Source organism: Nomia melanderi, chromosome 13 (genome assembly GCF_051020985.1).
Source record: "Nomia melanderi isolate GNS246 chromosome 13, iyNomMela1, whole genome shotgun sequence".
NCBI classification, from domain to species: Eukaryota; Metazoa; Arthropoda; class Insecta; order Hymenoptera; family Halictidae; genus Nomia; species Nomia melanderi.
In genome coordinates, this window is record NC_135011.1 from 2312620 (window position 1) to 2331545 (window position 18926).

General features: G+C 43.1%; 2 protein-coding genes across 4 annotated transcripts in view; both read right to left on the reverse strand.

Moving 5' to 3' along the window:
• Dip-B (Dipeptidase B) overlaps positions 1–18926 on the reverse strand; it is a 107333-nt gene that overhangs the window by 40029 nt on the left and 48378 nt on the right. The gene's annotated exons all lie outside the window — the stretch shown is intronic.
• The window catches only part of LOC116433391 (sodium-coupled monocarboxylate transporter 1), a 74202-nt gene that overhangs the window by 6886 nt on the left and 48390 nt on the right, over positions 1–18926 (reverse strand). Inside the window, exons 2-5 of one of the 2 annotated variants that reach the window (XM_031991436.2) lie at positions 10539–10944; positions 8071–8245; positions 6420–6571; positions 5133–5273 (exon numbers count right to left, since the gene is read on the reverse strand). In XM_031991436.2, coding sequence (XP_031847296.2) covers positions 5133–5273; positions 6420–6571; positions 8071–8245; positions 10539–10897 — 827 coding nt within the window. In that variant the 5' untranslated portion in view covers positions 10898–10944. Of the gene's footprint in view, positions 1–5132; positions 5274–6419; positions 6572–8070; positions 8246–10538; positions 11286–18926 lie in introns of those variants that run through there. The other variant, XM_076373431.1, reaches the window with a different exon arrangement.

The following is an 18926-nucleotide window of genomic DNA, read 5'->3' on the forward strand; positions in this document are numbered from 1 at the left end:
TAAAACTACGGAACGCGTAATGAAACGTGCGCCCGCGTGACACCGTGTCCGCGATTATTGTCCAATAAAACTACATCCGCGGGGACGTTTTTATCGCAACGTGCCGCGATTATATTCTAATAAAAATCCATTCGTCGGAAAGTTTCCGCGATGACGGTTTTCACGTTCGCACTTTAACGCGTCGATTGCCACGCGGATTTCACGCGTTTTCAAATGCACCTGCCCCATTCGCTGCCGCGGAATTCTTCGATAATGATCGTTAATTAGTCAACTCCGCGAAACGAGGAATAAACAAATTTCGGTATAAACCGCGGGCAGAATACAATGGGGAAATCAATTGTACTAACGGTAACATTTGGGAACATTGCGTATATTCAGTCTGTAATTTCCGAATAATACAATTATCCGATTTCAACCATCGATTATCACTTTCTCGTTTCATCCGGGAAACTTTGAGGAAACTGTTCCCGATCTATCGGGTGTCGGTCTCTCGTTTTCCCCCTTTCATCGAGCGGATCGGCCGCTCTAAGCGACAATGGTAACAAACGCGTCCGTTATTTCTTTCCTCGGCACGTGCCGGCAGTTTTTCGAGCTATCGGAAGCCTGCTAATCGGAGCGTGGACGTGCATGCTCTTCCTTCGCCGCTGATCTCTCAGTTTTGACCACTATTGTGCGCGGAGCACTCGGCGAATTATCTTCGACGCCTCCGCGGGAACGTCTCGCTTTTCAACGTGGGTGTTCCTCGGTGGAACACGTGGCCACTCGTCGCACGCGACGTCATATTTCTTACCAACACGAAAAGCGTTCTATTTTGATCATCTTTAATCCTTTGCGGACGAATGTCTACATTTCGAGATGAAAGTTTCGTATTTGGAAGACTGAGTCGCGGACGAATGATTTGATTACTCGAACAGCAAGAGATCAGTACGTAGTTTCCTCTTTTTATATTAATCAAGCAATTGATAGGCAATTCGGCTTCGTCCGAAGGTTTCGTATACTTTATGGAATCTCCGTCCGCAAAGGGTTAATTGAGTCTTAAAGCTTCCAATGGCTTCAGCTCCTTATATCTTCGATTATGTCAATTATTCTTACTTCTACGATTATCTCACTTATACCACGCAGCCGGAACAATTAACTAATAAAACAGCTGACAAACAAGCTAGAAAGTAGCAATGACTCTTCGACGTGTACACAAACCGGCAAATCTGATTACCAAAGCAAATTAAGCGTATCCGCATTTAACCAAACAAGTGTCCCAATAATTCCAAACAAACATTTATACCAAACAAACTTCGAAGTACAGTATACACCGCGAGCAAACGAGCAATCTAAAACAGGTCACCGTCGCAGATACTAATTATCAAATGCAACCGATGCTCCCGTAAACGCTCATCCGCGGGCCGCGATTCTCGCGAAGTGAATTTTCATAGTTAATACCCGGTCCCATAAAAACCAACGACCAGGGGCAGCATCCCGGTTCGAAAAACCGGTAAACACCTCGAACCGATCGATCGAGGAGCGATCCCCGTTGTTTGTCCCATCGTTTCGACGGAGCCGCGAGGGGAAGCCGATTACCGGGCCAATCAGAAATGAAAATAACGGCCAGATAAGTGTTACGATTTGCATAATGCGGAGAGCGGTTCCCGGTTATCATGCGGCGTCACGCGACGCATGCCGGCGGATCATAATAATGACCGATAAGACAGCGCCGCGAGCGAGAAAAATTGCGCGTCACCGCGGCGTGACGATGACTCACTTCGCCTGCTCGTCGGTGTCTGCCCGCGCGATTGACCCTTTAATTGGAAACGTAACCTCGTCAACACGTCTGGGAGCCGCGCGGCAAGATCGCCGGCCGAACGGGAGGAGAGAATCGGAATCGGCCGGCGAGAGAAAGGCGGGGGCGAACGTCAGCCGGACTTTCTTCAGATCGCCTCCGGCCGGATCCTCCGTTGCCGAAGGGAAACCGTCGATTCGCACACGGCGACTAAGTGACCCGCGAACTTTCGAGAGTTCATTTGAGAGGCGGAACGATCGGGATTGATCGAGGCACTTTTAACCCCTTGTCCTACAATGAGCGAGACTCGTGAAGATTTTCAATATGATTCGACAAATATATATTGTATACAATAATGCATATGTTTGAAACATGGATAAATAAAGGTAGAGAACAATTTAATCCTTTTTGTGATGGATACTCTATCTTCAACATGAGAAAATTTTGGAAGGCAGTTTCATTTACTTCTCTAGATTTTTAACCCCTTGTTCTACAACGTGATTCAATAAATAAATATATTACTCGGTTCATTCGAATTCGAAGTAAATATTATTCCTCTGTGATCGACTATTACGCTTGAAAGGAAATACAGGCATATGCTTAGAATTTTTCTCTTTCTCCAATAAATTATTAATGACGAAGTAGCCGTATCGATCGGAAAGATATCATAGGCCAAGGGGTTAACACTGTTTCTAAGGTGTCAAATGGCACCTCCTGAAATTTTATCTTAACCCTTTGCACTCGAGAGTATATTATGTGTGACACTATGCTTCGTACAATGTATCGAAATGCAACATATTGAAATAAAACAGCTATGATTCTTAATTTACGTACGTTTCTTCGTTTGTTAGTGTTGAACGTCGTTTACATCTCATTGCGAAATATTACAGATTTCTAGTGGAAAACTGTCCGGTGCAAAGGGTTAATAATCATTGATAACGGAGGAATAACATGTAACTCGCATTCAAACAAATTGAATATTTATGTAGATTCTTGTACGATGTATGTACATTTCCATTTAGACCTCTAATAGTTCTAATGAAAGATAAATTCACGTTGACTTCAACTGTTAGCGTCTGCCTAATGATTACTACAAATCTTTGGTTTGCCGATACAGTGTACCATGTTTAGCAGTCATCCGTATTTACTTTGGAAAATTCTCACCGACAGTTCGCCTTTTTCTTTACGCTGTCATTACCACATTACCACCGCAGTGTTTCCCCGACGTAACTGATTGCTGTTAATCTGCCGCGCTAATCGCTGTATTACTGTGCCCCGCGCGCGACACAATGCACTTTTATCTTCATTATTATTAAAATAAGAGGCACGGTTGTGCAACCGTTGCTCCGCAAAGCAGCGAACGACTTCCGTTTCTGGTGTCCTTTAGCCGGAGACAATCGCGAGGCAACGATCCAAGCTCAAACATATTATTAACTTAATTCGTCGTCGTTAAACTCCACAATGTACAAGTCTCCTCATATTCGAACTTCCTCCTCCGAAGACACGTTGCGGCGCACGTGCGCGAGTCGCAAAAAATAAGGAACAAGCGAAAAAATATTAATTCTACCCCGAGCGTTCGAAATCCTTTAAAACCGATATCGGTAATTTTCGTGTAACATCTGGCTCGCAGCGTTTATGAATATTTCCGGCGCCCCGTACGGGGAAGCTACGCCTTTCCGCGCAATTTATTAAACATTTTATTAACATTCATTGGCCCGAACGGAACTCGCGAGCGGATCGTTCTAAATTCAGCCCAGTGAATAAATATCCGCGATAACCATGGGAAACAGGGGCGAATAAAAGGGGAGCCTCGTAAAATCCGCTGCAATCGTCCGGCGGAACGCGCAAAAAACCCTCGGAACGACCTGACGTACAGGGTGTATTTAAGTTTTACGTGTCTAGCATTGTTAGAGCGGAAGAAAGTTCGAAGGATCCGGGCGCGCGGCTCCGCGGGAGCCAATTCTCCTCGCCGGGAGCGGCGGTTATGGCCAAAAAACGGCGCGATGGCCGCCGTAAGTGCCGCCATTGAGGTTGTCCGGCGTTCTGGTTGCCTAATCCGCGGTTTTTCCGTTCGGCGCAGCGATTTTCTTGGTCCGGGCCGAGGCGCTCCCGCTTGTAACGGCGCGGCTTTATCTGCAAGCCGCTTGTTTACATATCTGACGCGTAAAATGGTAATCCCGTGCGTGCCTCGGAGCCGTACGAAGCGAAACCTGGCTCCCGGAAATTTCTCTGCTCACCGGCGGACACTTCCCCTCTCGAAAGCAGCGCAATTCCGACGCAAATTGCGGATCGGACGGCGCAGATTTTAAGCGGACGCCGCCGTCGAATCTTCCGCCTCGAGTTTCGGCGTGTCGTTAACCGCGTACCCGATTCGACGAATCAAAACGCGATCGCGGATAATGACACCTTGCCGGGGACTAATTACAGATTTCTCGTTTTTCGTTTCTGGTATCTGCTGCGGGTATACTGGGAATTTTTTGGAATCGTTGGAGTTTCTCTGTGGATGTTTTCTTATAGAATAATTTAACTTTTGTATGCTTGAATGTTTGGTAATATGAATTTGTAACTTACTGTAACAATGCAACTGGAATGTTTCTTTTAAGAACTAGGGATTCTTTGGAATCGTTGGAGTTTCTCTGTAGATATTTTCTTATAGAATCATTTAACTTTAAATGTTTGAATGTTTGGTAATATGAATTTGTAACTTACTGTAACAATGCAACTGGAATGTTTCTTTTACGAAGAATATCAGTAGGAATATCCGAGACTTGCAGGTAAGTCATGTGATTTCTTTTCATTTGCGACGAGGAGAGAGTGGTTTGTCTTACTGCGAGATACAACGGAACAGTCCCTTGTTACGTTGTAAGATGACTTCGTAATAATGTATGCAAAGTACGAGGCGACGACAAACATCGGTGCCGGTGATTGTGAATTCAGCGTGACGCAAAGAGAGACGTTATCGACAGTAAACAAGTTGAACTTCTGTATCGCTCGCGAATTATGTAAAATCACCGTCGCAGTGCATTCTTAACGGGACGTAGATCGAAGATATGTAAACAAACGCGATACAGCCCGACCCTCTGAATCCGGAGATTTCATTTAAATATCTGCCTCGCGTATCGTCGCGCGAAGGAGAAGCTGCTTATCGGTAGGCTCGAACAAAGCCAAGGACAGCAATTTCTGTCGTTCGCGATACGAAGATGAAGGACTCCATTCATCAGCTTCTATCAACACCGGCGACGGTGCTCCGAGGTAATTTTTTACAATTTGTAAGCGGCGAACACGAGACCTCGGCTCCAATTATGACAAACCTATTACACGGCGACGAGGTTGATATAAAAATTGAGGTAACACTCACTTGACGACCTTCCGCTCGCTAGTCATGCTGCAGTACCTCTGCACGAAGTTCTGTTGGCAGCCGAAGATCGACAGGCTCATGAACAGCTGGCCCAAGGTGGCTGATAACGTTGTCACGCGAACCGTTGGGTCCAAGTTCATGCTGCAAGCAAAAGTTCTTACGTTAACATTTCACCAAAACATTCTAGTGTCTAGCTTCGTTTAGTTTGAGCAAGTTGGTAGACGAGCTTGTGACCTTTGGAACCATTTTTATTGAGTTCAAGTTGTTACATTGACATTTCACCAAAATATTCTAGTGTCGAAGACTGTCTAGCTTAGATTAGTTTGAGCAAGTTGATAGACGAGCTTGTGGCCTTTCAAATCATTTTTATTGAGTTCAAAGAGTCGTTCATGCTGGAAGCAACAGTTGTTACATTAACATTTCACCAAAATATTCTAGTGTCAAAGAATGTCTAGCTCCGTTTAGATTGAGCAAGTTGGTAGACTAGCTCGTGACCTTTTGAACCATTTTTATCTAGTTCAAAGAGTCGTTCATGCTGGGAGCAACAGTTGTTACATTAAAATTTCACCAAAATATTCTAGTGTCGAAGACTGTCTAGCTTCGTCTAGTTTGAGCAAGTTGGTAGACGAGCTAATGAGATTTTGAACCATCCTTATTAAGTTCTAAGAGTCAAAGGTTCTATGATTATGGAGATCTAGATCTCGAGTTTCTCGAAGAGAATGATAGCTTCTGCAATGGTGTTGCATTCGAAGTAATCTATTCACCGTTCTAAGTTAGAGTTGTCAACCTTCGTTGAGTATGATGTTAAGCATCGAAGTGGAGAGCGACTCGGGAATAAGTAGTGAAACTGACGAAGTTTGTGGTAAGAAATTTGCATCTGCAAATGTACATTTCGGTTCACCGATCCACGTGACCATTAGCGAATTATTTTCTTTGACGTAATCCCCGCAAAGAGCAGCAGATGTTTATGCAAATCGGGCGTTACATCAACGAACTATGCGCGTGGAAGGAGAATTACAGGGAAGTATCATTTTACGATTAAGTGGTGTATCAAGTTAACTACAAAAATGGAGAAGCTTGTTTCTGCAACGTCACCAATTTTCAAGGGATTTGATTCAATTCACTTCATTTTCTCGAGAGTTTCAGGGCACTCGACATGTTAATGATTGGACAAATACAGAGTGCAACAGGGCTGAGTCTCTATCAGAATAAATCTCTATTGTTGAATCGATTGATAGCTCTATCTTGATTTCTTCGAACCTTTGTGATCCGAATGTTTACACTTACTTGAAGAAATCCAGTCGACCACGCTCGTATGTCACATTAAAGACCTTATCTGGCCCGATATCAGCTGAGCCACGGACGATTATCACTAGGGAGACACCGATCATCGTCAAACCTTGTATCACGTCCGACAGGATGGCTGCTTTCAGTCCTCCCTGCACACGAAACATCCGATCGCCTGGTTACACTTCCGATCAATAGAATTCATTAAATTATATCTGTAGCTATAAAATATCAATATTCCTCTTTCTCGTTAAAGCAATTTCAACCTCAACTTCCAATGTAATACATGATTGCTTTCGTTAATAATTACATTGCGATACACGAACTTTCACCTTACAGATCGCGAAATTTCAAGTTTGAGGAAGCCAATGATTTCATTTCTATCGGAATACTAGCATTATCTTCGTTTAGTTTCGAATTCAATTGTTTTTGAAACAGTCCTGACGTTAGATTTTTCGTATTTTATAAAATTTCGTTGCTCGAACACGTTCGTTTTTCTGGTAATTCAATTATTGGCGGCACCGCCGTATTTGAAAATGTACGGATCGCAAAGCGTGAGCAGATCGCGACGCTTTCAGGTGTTGTCTCTCGTTTCTCTGTTTACCGGAACTCGTATCGTATTTACGATCCTTTCGCCCGGAAATGTGACTCGAACGGGCAAACAGCCCGTGCTCTTTCGATTTCTGAATAATTGATGCCGCGTGAATGTGGCCCTGTGAACGCGACCTAACAATTCCGCGCGCGGACGGGGACTTTCTTCTCGTTGGCACGGGAATTTCGACGACCTCGACTGCGGAGCTAATTATTAAAAAAGAATGAACTCGATCCTCTTCGAATAGAACGGTAATTTAACGCGTTAAATGCCACGGGGTCACCGGTGACCCACAACCAAATGGAATAGCTCACTCAATTAAACGATGATTATTTTAAAACATTTCTATATTATAAATAATGCTAGTTAATCTGATGGCATTTATTAAAATGATTTAATGTTATATTCTTTCCATTTCGAATATTCTGCTTTATGAAATTATTTTAATATTGTTTTATATTATTTTCATATTGAAAAGCAAAAATTGATGTCAATTGAAAATGAAATTATTTTAATGAAATTATGAAATTATTTTAATATTGTTTTATATTATTTTCATATTGAAAAGCAAAAATTGATATCAATTGAAAAAGTTTACTTCATATGACTTCGTTCCTTAACCTTTGCCCTCCTATCAGTCACCGCTAACTTTGATTCACCAATATAGTAGAACTTGAAATTTAATATCAATCGACATAAGATATACTTCATAATACATAAGTAACTAATTAATTTAGTTTCTAAAAATATCACGTATACCTCACCAGGAAACACCGATAATTTCCAAATATTTGAAACTAAGGAAAGAAAGCTCCTTCAACACGCGAAGCGCCACGAGAATCATTCTCCCGCAAAGTTATTCCTTCGTAGCAAAGAGAAGAAGGAACAAAGATCATTATCTGGCGTTACACTCGTCGCATTGCATAATTATCAACATAGTTGCTAAATGTTTCCATTCGACATCGGTGATTACGCTCGTCACGATTGTTTTCGAGCCGTTCAGAGGCGTCAGTCATCGGTGACTGACATGGTATTTAACGAGTTAATCACTTTACGTACCATGACGCTGAAGACAACGGATATGCTGGTGATGCCGATGATGCTGGCCCAGTACGGCAGCCCGATCACAGCTTTCAGCGCGACGCACGGCGTGAATATCGTGACGGCCAAGTTCAGCAGGCTCCGTATCACGTAGGAGAAGCTCGCGATGCATCTGACTAGCTTCGACTTGAACCTGCCGGATTAGCATAATTAGGTGAGGCCTGTCCGCCGGCTCGGCCGGACACAATCGTTAAGCGTAAAGACGGTCTCAAGGACCGCTGGCGCGAAATCGAAGTCCGAACGCGAGCGATCTTCCGCGCGTTCTCTTTGATTTTCCGTCCCCGTTTCGCGCGGAACACGCGGCGAGCTTTCTCCGCGCGAAATACTTCGACTCGATTTACGCCGCGAGGTCCCGGGGTAAACAGAAAATGTAAAGCAGCTTCGATTTCGGCGAACCGAGCGCCGCGAGCGCGGTGAATTTAAATTTTCCCCGTGATCCGTCACGCCTCGTCATTTTGATAGAATAACAGCGTAGCTAAAGGGGCTGGGGGGAGTTCGGGGAGGTTTCTTATGAAAGCGAGGTTTCGCTCGGTATTCCGCCGACGGAGAATATTAAATCCCTTCTGGAACTAATTTTTTGACGTCTCCTCGCGCGGCGAACGGGGAAAGAGAATACCCGGGAAAGTCTTTCGCCCGGCCGCCGCAATAAATCTTCGCTCGCGCGACGAGACGCCGTTCCCCCGAGTAATTATTTTCTCCCGGGACCGCGGCGCGCTCGAGATCGAGAATCGGCCGGCGATTTGCACGAATCGGATGGATTATTCATAGTCTTTGTAAGCGTCGGGATTAATTGCCGCGGTTCGAGTCACCGGCGAGAGCTCGACGAAATAGTGAATGACTCACTCCGACAGACGTCTTTGTCGCGCGATGATTTATTCGCGAACACGAGCCGCTGCCTCGACAGTTATTTTTTCTTGGTTAGTCGCTAATTGTATCGCTACGCTCGAATTTTGGAATCGTTTATTCTTGGCGATTTGGGAATTTTTTTTTTACGTAGATTAATTTCTTGGAATCGGTCGTTAATTGGCAAAGTAGTTTTCTTGAGGAATTGTTTTTGTGTTGATCGCTCGGCGTGACTCGGGCTAATGATACAGGAGTGTTAACCTGCGTAACGATTTGCATACAAGAGCAGAGCGCCGAGTCGTGACGTATTGGCAACGTTGTTGTAGCGTTCGGATGATTCTTGAAATATGCAAATGAAGTCTGCACACTGAAATTGATTCGAACCGTTTCGAGAAGATAGAAATGTAACGGACAGTTGTTCGTGTTTGACGAGTCTCGGTTGTTTCGATTAAAAGTGTAACGTTACGAAGAAATGATTACGTAAGAGACTTCAAGCGCAGATTTGCAATATCAACGAGTGAGAAGCTGCACTAATTTTTAATCTTACAAGCTCCTCCTGCATCGATTCCCTTCTAATATTAATTCGTAACATGGAACTTTTAATTAAACTTCAGAACGTCACTGGTATTTACACTCTTCTTGCGACATGAATGTGCAATATCAAATTCTTAATTAGTCCGCGAGTCTTGGCAAATTTACATCTCCAAGAGAAAAATACCAGGGAGACTGCTAATTACAATCTGGTTTATCTCGAGCTTCTGCTTTGTTACTCAAGAATCATCTGATACATCTCCTCTTGGTTCCAATGAAACCAAGAAGCTTCCTCAAAAAAGCCACCCAAAAGATCCAATTAACCACGTCACATAATTCCCTCATAATCATCATTAACGATTCAAATCATTCTAAACCAACTCGATATATTCCACGTCCAACCCCAAACCTTAACCCTTAGCAGTCCAATTCTATTTTATTGCAACCTTTACCTGTTTTAACCATTTTTTCTATATTCATTTGTAGCATCACAATTGTACCATTTAACACTAGATTTACGGACATTCTATACTTTATTTTATTGTTCCTAGAGAACTACGTGTTCGTTTATATAAATCGCGAAAATTGTAGCTTAAAAATCAGAGTATTGCAACGCGTATTCGCGTAATTTCACGAATCCAGATCGACTTAAACTATTACTAAATAACGTTTAAAAAATTCGATATCCGTCAAATTGACGGATTCCGTGAACCTAGTGTTAAAGGTAACATTTCAATGACTGCCAAATATTCTTGAATAAATAGAGCGTCATATTAAGCTGTAATTGAATGAAGAGCACTTCGGACTGCAAAGGGTTAATCGACGACAAAGAACCGTTTGCGTACATTCGCAAACTAGACATCTACATATCAAACCGAACTTCAAACTACATGACTCCCTCATTACAGAACAATGAGTCAAAAACGTAATTACCCCAACAATATCCCAATGCCAATTCTCGCAAAAATCCGCTCAAACAATCCTCCCGCATCAACGCCCCAATCTCAAAACCCAGTCCCTCGACAAAACCGAAATGATTTCGAGATGATTACCTCATGTCCAGGTACTGGTACACAGACGTGATGCCCAGGTGGTAGTAAACGGGAACGAAGATGAAGCAGACGATGGGGTACGCGAGCATCATGCCGTAGATGGTCTCCCACATGGCGCTGCCCCTGTAGTATAGCTCGGAGGGGTAGCCGAGAAAGGACCTGACTCCCAGCGTGCCCCTCGCTATGGACAGCATCATGGCGCCCATGGACACGGAGCCGGTGGCGAAGACATAGTCCGCCTTGGTGGCCTCCTTGCGCCGTCCTCTGAGCTTCTCCCACAGGGGGATGACGAAGGAGGCGACGATGCAACCGACGAAGACCAGGTAGTCGGTCACCATGGACGACGGGCTGATCGTCATCCTGGAGAGTCCTGCTGGCCTGTGTCCTCGAACTTCGCCCTGGTGTCCTTCGTGGTACCGAGAAAACGGATCGCACCGAAGTTAGCTGTGACAGCGCTGGCCCGGCGCCCGATAGGCTTCGTGTTTGAATCTACGGAGAGTCTAGACCCTGGGGGTCGGACGTAGATCGTTGAACGATCCGTTGGGTCGATCCTCTGAGAGATCTCGCGTCGGCTTGTTACGCAATTTTCGCGGGCTCGACGTTTGTTTCTCTCTCTCTCTCTCTCTCTCTCTTTCTCTTTCTCTTTTTGTAGACCGATACGATCAATGCGACGCGATCGGTGCGACGCCGCGTACTGACTAACGCCGACCGTTAACCACTTCACGTTATTATGCTCAAGACCCCGAGCGAGACGGACTCGGCAGCGACGGTGGTGGGACGGAGAACGCCGCCGACTATCTTCCGGAAAACGGCGCTGGTGGGGGCAGAGGGGGCAGGGGTTGGTCGGCCACGGTGGTAGGGACCAGCGCCGGGAAAACAGCCGGTGCCTCTCGCGAGCTTTTTCTTATCTTTCCTATCCGCGCGCCGGTGTATTGTTTATCGGCACGTTCGCACCGGCCGCGTGTCCCGCGGAGGCGGCTCTCTCTATTTGCATGCATGATCCCGCCGGCCGGGGATGCGCCGTAATTTCATTTCCGGCGGGGGAGGACGGCCCGTCTTCGGCTGACGCGTCGCTTTCGACGGTACCGCCGCGGGTCTGGCGAAATGTAGCCTGATTACGTATTGGTAACGGTGACTTCGATTCAACGGCTGATTGGATCTTGTACTTCGCGAGTATCGGTCGTTGCGAAATGATGGAGACTGGATGACTGGTTGAATGTTAATTGGCGGCTTTGGATTCCGGGATGTTGATGGCTTTTTGCGAAAGGGAGTTGTATGGGGAATTCTTGAGTAATGAGGATGTCTGTGATGATTGGATTTTGTAGGGTTTGAGGAAGTGAATTTATGATTGAGAATGAGATGGTTGTTGTGAATGTTGATGAAATTTTTGGAATAGTACTCTTCGTATTATCGTCAATTCGTTGCGGAGCTGATGGAGGCTGGACAATCGGTTGAATGTTAATTGGGAACTTCGGATTGTAGGATGTTGATAGCCGTCTGTGATGTTGATTGGATTTTGTAGGATTTGAGGAAGTTGAATGTGAATTTGTGAGTGAGAATGAGATGGTTGTGACTGTTGATGAAGTTTTTGGAATAGTACGAGGCTGGATGACTGGTTGAATGTTAATTGGAGCTTTGGATTCTGGGATGTTGATAGCTTTTTGCACGGAAGAGAATTGTATGTTGAATTCTCGAGTAATGAAGCTGAATTTAGAAATTATTTTCGTATTATTGTTGATTCTGCATTGAATTCTTGGATACTAGAGAAAAAGAACGCTGTGTACTGATTTTCTATTGATTAATTCATTGCTTACTGTTTTAAATTGTTACTATGAAAGTTTGATGTCAATGAAGCGACGATATCCGTTCGAAAAGTTGCATTTTCATGATTAACGCGTGATCAGATTACGCTCCGCACATCTGCGCTACGATGAACGCACGCTCACGTGATCAGTCGATGATAGTTTCGGGGTAATAGGAGGTCTGGCAATCGAGGATGACGCGTGTTGCTTTTCGTCGCGCAATGTTTTTAAGAGTTTGACGACTTCTTTTTTCTCGTTTTGGGGATATATTAGCGGTTTCTTTTTTTAGCGACGTTGAGTCGTCTTCGGTGACTTTATCGTGACGTTTGTGTAGCGAATTTATGATTGTCCAAATATTTGGAGAGATTCGAATACTTCTGGGTTTCAAATATTGTTACGATATCGTTAGTTACTCGTCAATATACTTTTCGAATATATTTCTTCAATTGTATAATCGATTTCTTCCGAATTTGTGTAGTTTGTTTTAAGATCGGCAATACTTTCTGTCAAGTAAAGTCAAGTATAAAATCCGTTCCTAAGTTAATTAAATCAAATAGACGAAACAGCGAATTAATCCTTCCCCGAGGGAGCGCGATCGTCAGAAAGTCATTCCGAGTTGAAGTCATCATTATTTTCAATCCTTAAAGGGATTCTCGAGCTTTTGGGGAAACGAAGTTTCCGTCGAGGAGAAAATTGATATTTTCTAGGTCGGGCCGGGCCAAAACAAGGCGTCTCGAAGAGAAAAGCTTCTTTAAAAGAGAACTTCTGTTGGCCCGGCTAAACGATGCTCGATAAAACTTCCGAGATACACCCGATTTGCCTCGAATTTTTCGCGTCGAATATACTGACCCCGTGATCTCGCCATTGTTTCGTTCGGGTCATTTCTAAAATTGACGGAACACGGCCGATTATCTGACTGCTCGAAAATTTTCCATTTCGATCGCTGACGACATACCTTCACGTGCACGTGAACGCCATTGTTCGAAAGTGTGGGATCGTAACCTACGTGTGCACTCATTTTTATGACTCTTATCAACCACTGTCAAATCATAGATTATCCTTCATTTAATAATTAATGTATAAAATAATTGATTATCAAAGGAAGCTATCATTTATTTCTTTTTACTTCTGTGAATTCACTTCTATTTTCCTTAATTTAATAATTAATGTATAATAATTGATTATCAAAAGAAGCTATCATTTACTTTGTTTCATTTCTGTGAATTCACTTCTGTTTTCTTTAGTTTAATAATTAATGTATAACAATTGATTATCAAAAGAAGCTATCATTTATTTCTGTTCATTTCTGTGAATTCACCTCTATTTTCCTTAATTTAATAATTAATGTATAATAATTGATTATCAAAAGAAGCTATCATTTACTTTGTTTCACTTCTGTGAATTCACTTCTATTTTTATTTCCACGCTTCTCGCACGATTTTTTCGCGTGTCTGTGTTTGATTGAATAAAAAGGAGTTATTCGTTGTTATTAGTATCTCCGGAGTGCAGGGAGTAATTCGTTACATCATAACAGGCGTTTGTTAACACGGCAACGAAACAGAGACATCGCTAATGCTCGTACAGTGACAAAAGTCTTATTGCACTCCAAATATTTGCGCACGACAGGAACGCATCAAACATGCAATCCATTTATTACTGTTTGTAGTGCATCTATTAAGTGCATGATCACGGGCATGTTTGTCACTGTCTATTTGTTAATTCAGTTTCCAGTTTCTAATCCTCGGAAAGCAATCATTGGTGTTATAATGTTTCGCGATCAGCAATGAATCAACGTTAAAGCAATTTCCATCGTGTAATTGGTTTCTAAAGCATTTCTAAGCGTTTTTCATTTAACAGAGTTCTTCCAATTAATTCCCTATTATTTTAAGTACATTGTTTCAACACGCGACAAGTGTACAATCACGAAAGCTTCTTTTACACGCTAATTAATTCAGTTTATCGTTTCTAATCCCTAGTAGGCGATCGATCAAGCGTTGCGATTTTATTCATCAGATTAATTATCGTCGACCATTCGCGATTAAATCGTTTTCACACTTCGAATTATTCACTAGAGCAACGAGAAAATAATAAATTAATTTTTCAATAAGTCACTATAACTTTCTCCAGAATTTCCTTCATTTTACATCATTTCTCATGATTAATTACAAGACTGGAGGTAATTCCGAATGACCTCGAATCGAAAGTATTAGATCAAAATGGTACTTTTTTAACACTTTGACATTGTAAACACATCAAAACTTTTTTCTTCATTAACCAGAAACTGAGTCAAGATTCTCAACAATTGCTCCACTTTCTTACATCTCATATATCCAACGAAATTCGGTTTGTTCGATGTATTAAGAAAAAGAATGTCCAAGTTTCTCCGAAGAATGTCACGCAAATTCGTTCCACGTCAAAGTGTCAAATAGAAAATTTCAAATTAAGTTGCCAACGGAACGGCGAACGTTTAAATTTGATAAAATTCTAAATAACACCCAGAATGAGTCGCGAGTATTTTCATAGACGCGTCAGCCGAATCACCGGCTGACATTCCTCAGGAATCTGGCAAAGAAATCCGCGCATAGAATCTGCGGGCTCCCCGAACTCCGATAACGCGCCGCAGACGCGTTTTCCATTTTTGCGCGGCAACCGGCTCCCGCGGTTCGAGATAAGTTCTGGTACGGTTATCGGAGGGGACAAACTTTTTCGTGCACGAGAACTCCGTGGAACTCGCGTCCCCCGAACGAACCGCCGAAAATTGATTTCCGCGGGATTGGGATTAAACTTTTCAATATTGAGCGTGATTCCTAAAAACGGAATTGCTCGCTTGCGTTTTCTTCGAGACATAAATAATCGAGAAACGCCGGAGCGTTCACTGTCAATTGTAAAATTCGATTATTACGGAATAAATGGAGAATAATATAAAGACAAAGAATGCATCTGTCGATCATAAATTCGAGAGAAGTCAAAATTTTGGGATAGAAAGTTTCTATCTAATTCTCAATGATGTCTTTCATACGTTGATAATACAGAATGATTAGCGTAAAATAGGTGAAAACAAAATTCAGCAGACTGCCAAATTTCTGAATTTCCACGAGCGGTTAATGATCAAAAATGCGACAAGATCGTGGCAATTTATCTAGAAAAAGATGAATAAGAGAAAGCTTTAATCTCCCCGCGTGTCCGAAATTTATTTCGCCGAATATGTTTGCATAAAAACGCATTGCCGAGTTTGCATAATAAATTCCGTCATGCATATGCGACCGACATTACGGTGAACGTGAAGCGAACGTCGATCTCGCGTAGATGTTTCGATTAATTACCATTTCTACCGGATAATGTATCTTGTATCCAGATCTACGGTAATATTTATTGTCGTCATTAATCTGATCTCGGAGCGTGTTTACAATAGCAACGATAAAAACCTCTTAGCAAGATCCCATCGAGTGCCGAAATACTTGTGGTATTGACGTAACGCGTACGTCATATCATTATTTTTTTACGATAAATCTAACAAGAGCGATGTGCCTTATACTCTATTATCACGTGTCGCTCACGTATGGTGGAGTCTATCGGGTGTGATCGTTCACGTTTCCGCACTATCGACGCGTCATTCGACCCTTCGATAAAGCGGCGAGCGACGCCGGGCAACGTTGCCCCAAAAAAGCGGCGCGGCTTACTATTGAAAGTTTAAACAGCGGCCCATGTAAATTGCGCCAAATGTAAAAGCCTCGCGACTCTAAAATGTACTCTGGCCCTCGGTGCTTTCCAAATTCGTCGCGTTTTTTGCAATATTTCCTCCTGGCCCACTTCAACGTGCGCGCCGTTTGAAATAATAATTCGCGGACCAGCCGCTGCAGTTAATCCATCGCGAGAGAATGCATGGAACGTAAAATATTTCGCGATGCGATTGTCCGGGGATCTTCTGTAAACTAATATCGTATTCACCGGAGTTTGGGAATCACTGTTATCGCTCCGGTCACGCGTTGCTCGCGAATCGAAGGCGATCGGACGCGATTCTCGCGAGAATGTTTGCTGTCTAATAATTAATGAGCAACCTTGATCGCCTTGAGGACTCAATATTCGAATACGTGAAAAGAGTGTCGGCTTTGACACTAGAACTATCAGTCAAAATGACTGGTTTCGATTTTTTTTTTAGCAATTATTGATATCTTCGAAGCATTGAATATTCGAAATGATCTTGAAAATAAATAGCTTTGTTTGAGTACTATAACGAATGTCCGAAGAAACTGAATATAATCTACTGTTACAATTTTTATAGAAATTGCATATAATCGTATTGAATGCTCGGTTAATAAGAATTTCTAGCGTTAATAAGAAAAATTGTGGGACATCAGCGAATGCGACGAGAACAAACGGAAGAAACGAACTTTCACCGCTTTTCGCGCGCTCCTCCGCCCCCAGCGGCGTAAGCAGCGAAAATCTCAGCGTGTACGTGACGAATTATGTAAACACCGATAGCCGTGCATACCAGAACCGGATTCATCTGCTCCAGTTCAGCCGATACGCCTCGGCCTCATAAATAAGCCCGGCAGAACGCGTACCGTCATCGGCGCGTGACACGCGAGCCACTTGTTTTCTGCGTGCGTATCGAGAACTCATTCACCCCGGCCAATTAATTCTCTTTAATAATCATCTGCCCCTGTCAAATCAGCGAGAAAGCTTCTCGAAGCGATCTCCAAGTGAAGCGAAACTAAGCCGAATCTAATTTCGAGCTTAGAAGCAAACGGGGGATGAACATTCGTAGGCTGTTCTGCAGTCTTCTGCCTGGGAATTTGTCTGGGAAATGTCTTCTAGTATCTATTAGCAGTTGTTAATTAAATATTCGTGAAACTACTCTTTTGAGCTGCTAAATTCTAGTATATCAATAGAGTAAGAGAGACGACCTAGTTTTTATAGAACTATCATAGACATCATTGAGTCTAATGAAGATGTAGACGTGTAGGTTAATATTGATGTAAACTTCATGGATGTGCGTGCATATGTATGGGTGTAGGGAAAAAAAAAGATGTTAAAAAAAACGAAGTTTGCGTTGACAACGAAAAATATATAAAAATTGTCATCGTTTAAATAAAAGTTTATAAAGAGGAATATGTTTATACAAATAAATAGATACGAGGAATAGTTAGTGAAAACCAGTAAGAATCATAATAATTGCACACTCAACAACCTAAACAACAGCCATTTCGCGTCTCAACCCTTGTTCCATCGAACTCTCTACAACCATCACCTTCGAAATCATCGAAACCGACCGTCCCAAAGGAACTTCGAAGCCAATCGAAAGCAATTAACTCAGAATCATCCTAAACCATCGACGAACTTCCACAAGGCCCTACAATTTTCTCCCCGGAAACTCGCGATCCTCCCTCAACTACCTCCTCGAACTGGCGGAACACTCGACCTTGAAACTCCAACGGTCCGCTTTAATCGCACCGTTCGCGGAATCATCCCCGTGAGCTGGCATCCTCAGCCAGCGTCGTTCTTCCATCGGGAAATCACAGGGAGGGAACGAGGCACTTGCGAAACGTAACGCGGACACGGCGTAGCACAGGGTGAAGAAAACTGGATGACTTAACCCTTTGACGAAGATTCTTCGAAGAACAAAACCTTCAGATTTCGCAAAAATATACATCGGATGCTTAAATAATGGAGGAAATTTTCAGTTTATCCTACTAAGAAGGAAAACAAAAGATCTAAGAAATATTATACCATTTCTCATTTTCGCTAAGAATGCTATAAAAATTAGTTGCAGTGATAGATTACAAAACCATCTGCTAAGGGTTAAATAATTCGTTCGCAACTCAGTATTCGAAATATGAAAGTTTCATCGAAAAACGTCGACATTCCTCCGCAAAGGGTTAGAAAATAGTGATAAACAAAGGCTTCAGATGACAGTTGTGGCACTTCTATACTAACAATAGATATTTCTCGCTGCGATGCCATTATATAAATAAACGGAATTTATTTAAATTCTGATTACTCAATAAGAATAATCTTAGCAACTTGTAACCTCAGGTTTTCGTTAGCCTTTCAGCCACCGATTTACCGCGACACTATCCCTGTACGGCAAGCTTCAAAAAAACATTAATCCGACGACGTCTGCCGCCTCTACGCCCCGCTCCGTGCCACCTGACGCGCGGCCCCCGCGTAGAATTCACGAGACACCGGCGGAGGGAGCAGACGGGGGCGCAATTTGTCGGCGAACCAGCTTTCGGTGATTGGGATGGGATCTTCCTCTATTTTTTCGCTGGAAGATTGTTGCCGGGGATTTCGCGTCTCCATCGACGACCGGATGCTACCCGGATTTTGTCTTTGAAACTGAGGAACCACGGTCTGCGCGCTTTTTTCGCGGATGGGAGATGACGTCGCTCGGAGATTGTGGGCTGGGGATATTGAAAACGGTGGACATTGTTAGAGGCGCCGGGAAAAGAATGAGCGAAGTTGCGAATTGAAATGGTCCTTTCTCTTGAGCCGGCTAAGAATGGAACATTGAGTTTCACTGCGACCTTGGATTGGTACTTTGAGCTTCGTTCGGTAAATAGTATGGAGATTGTAGAATATGATA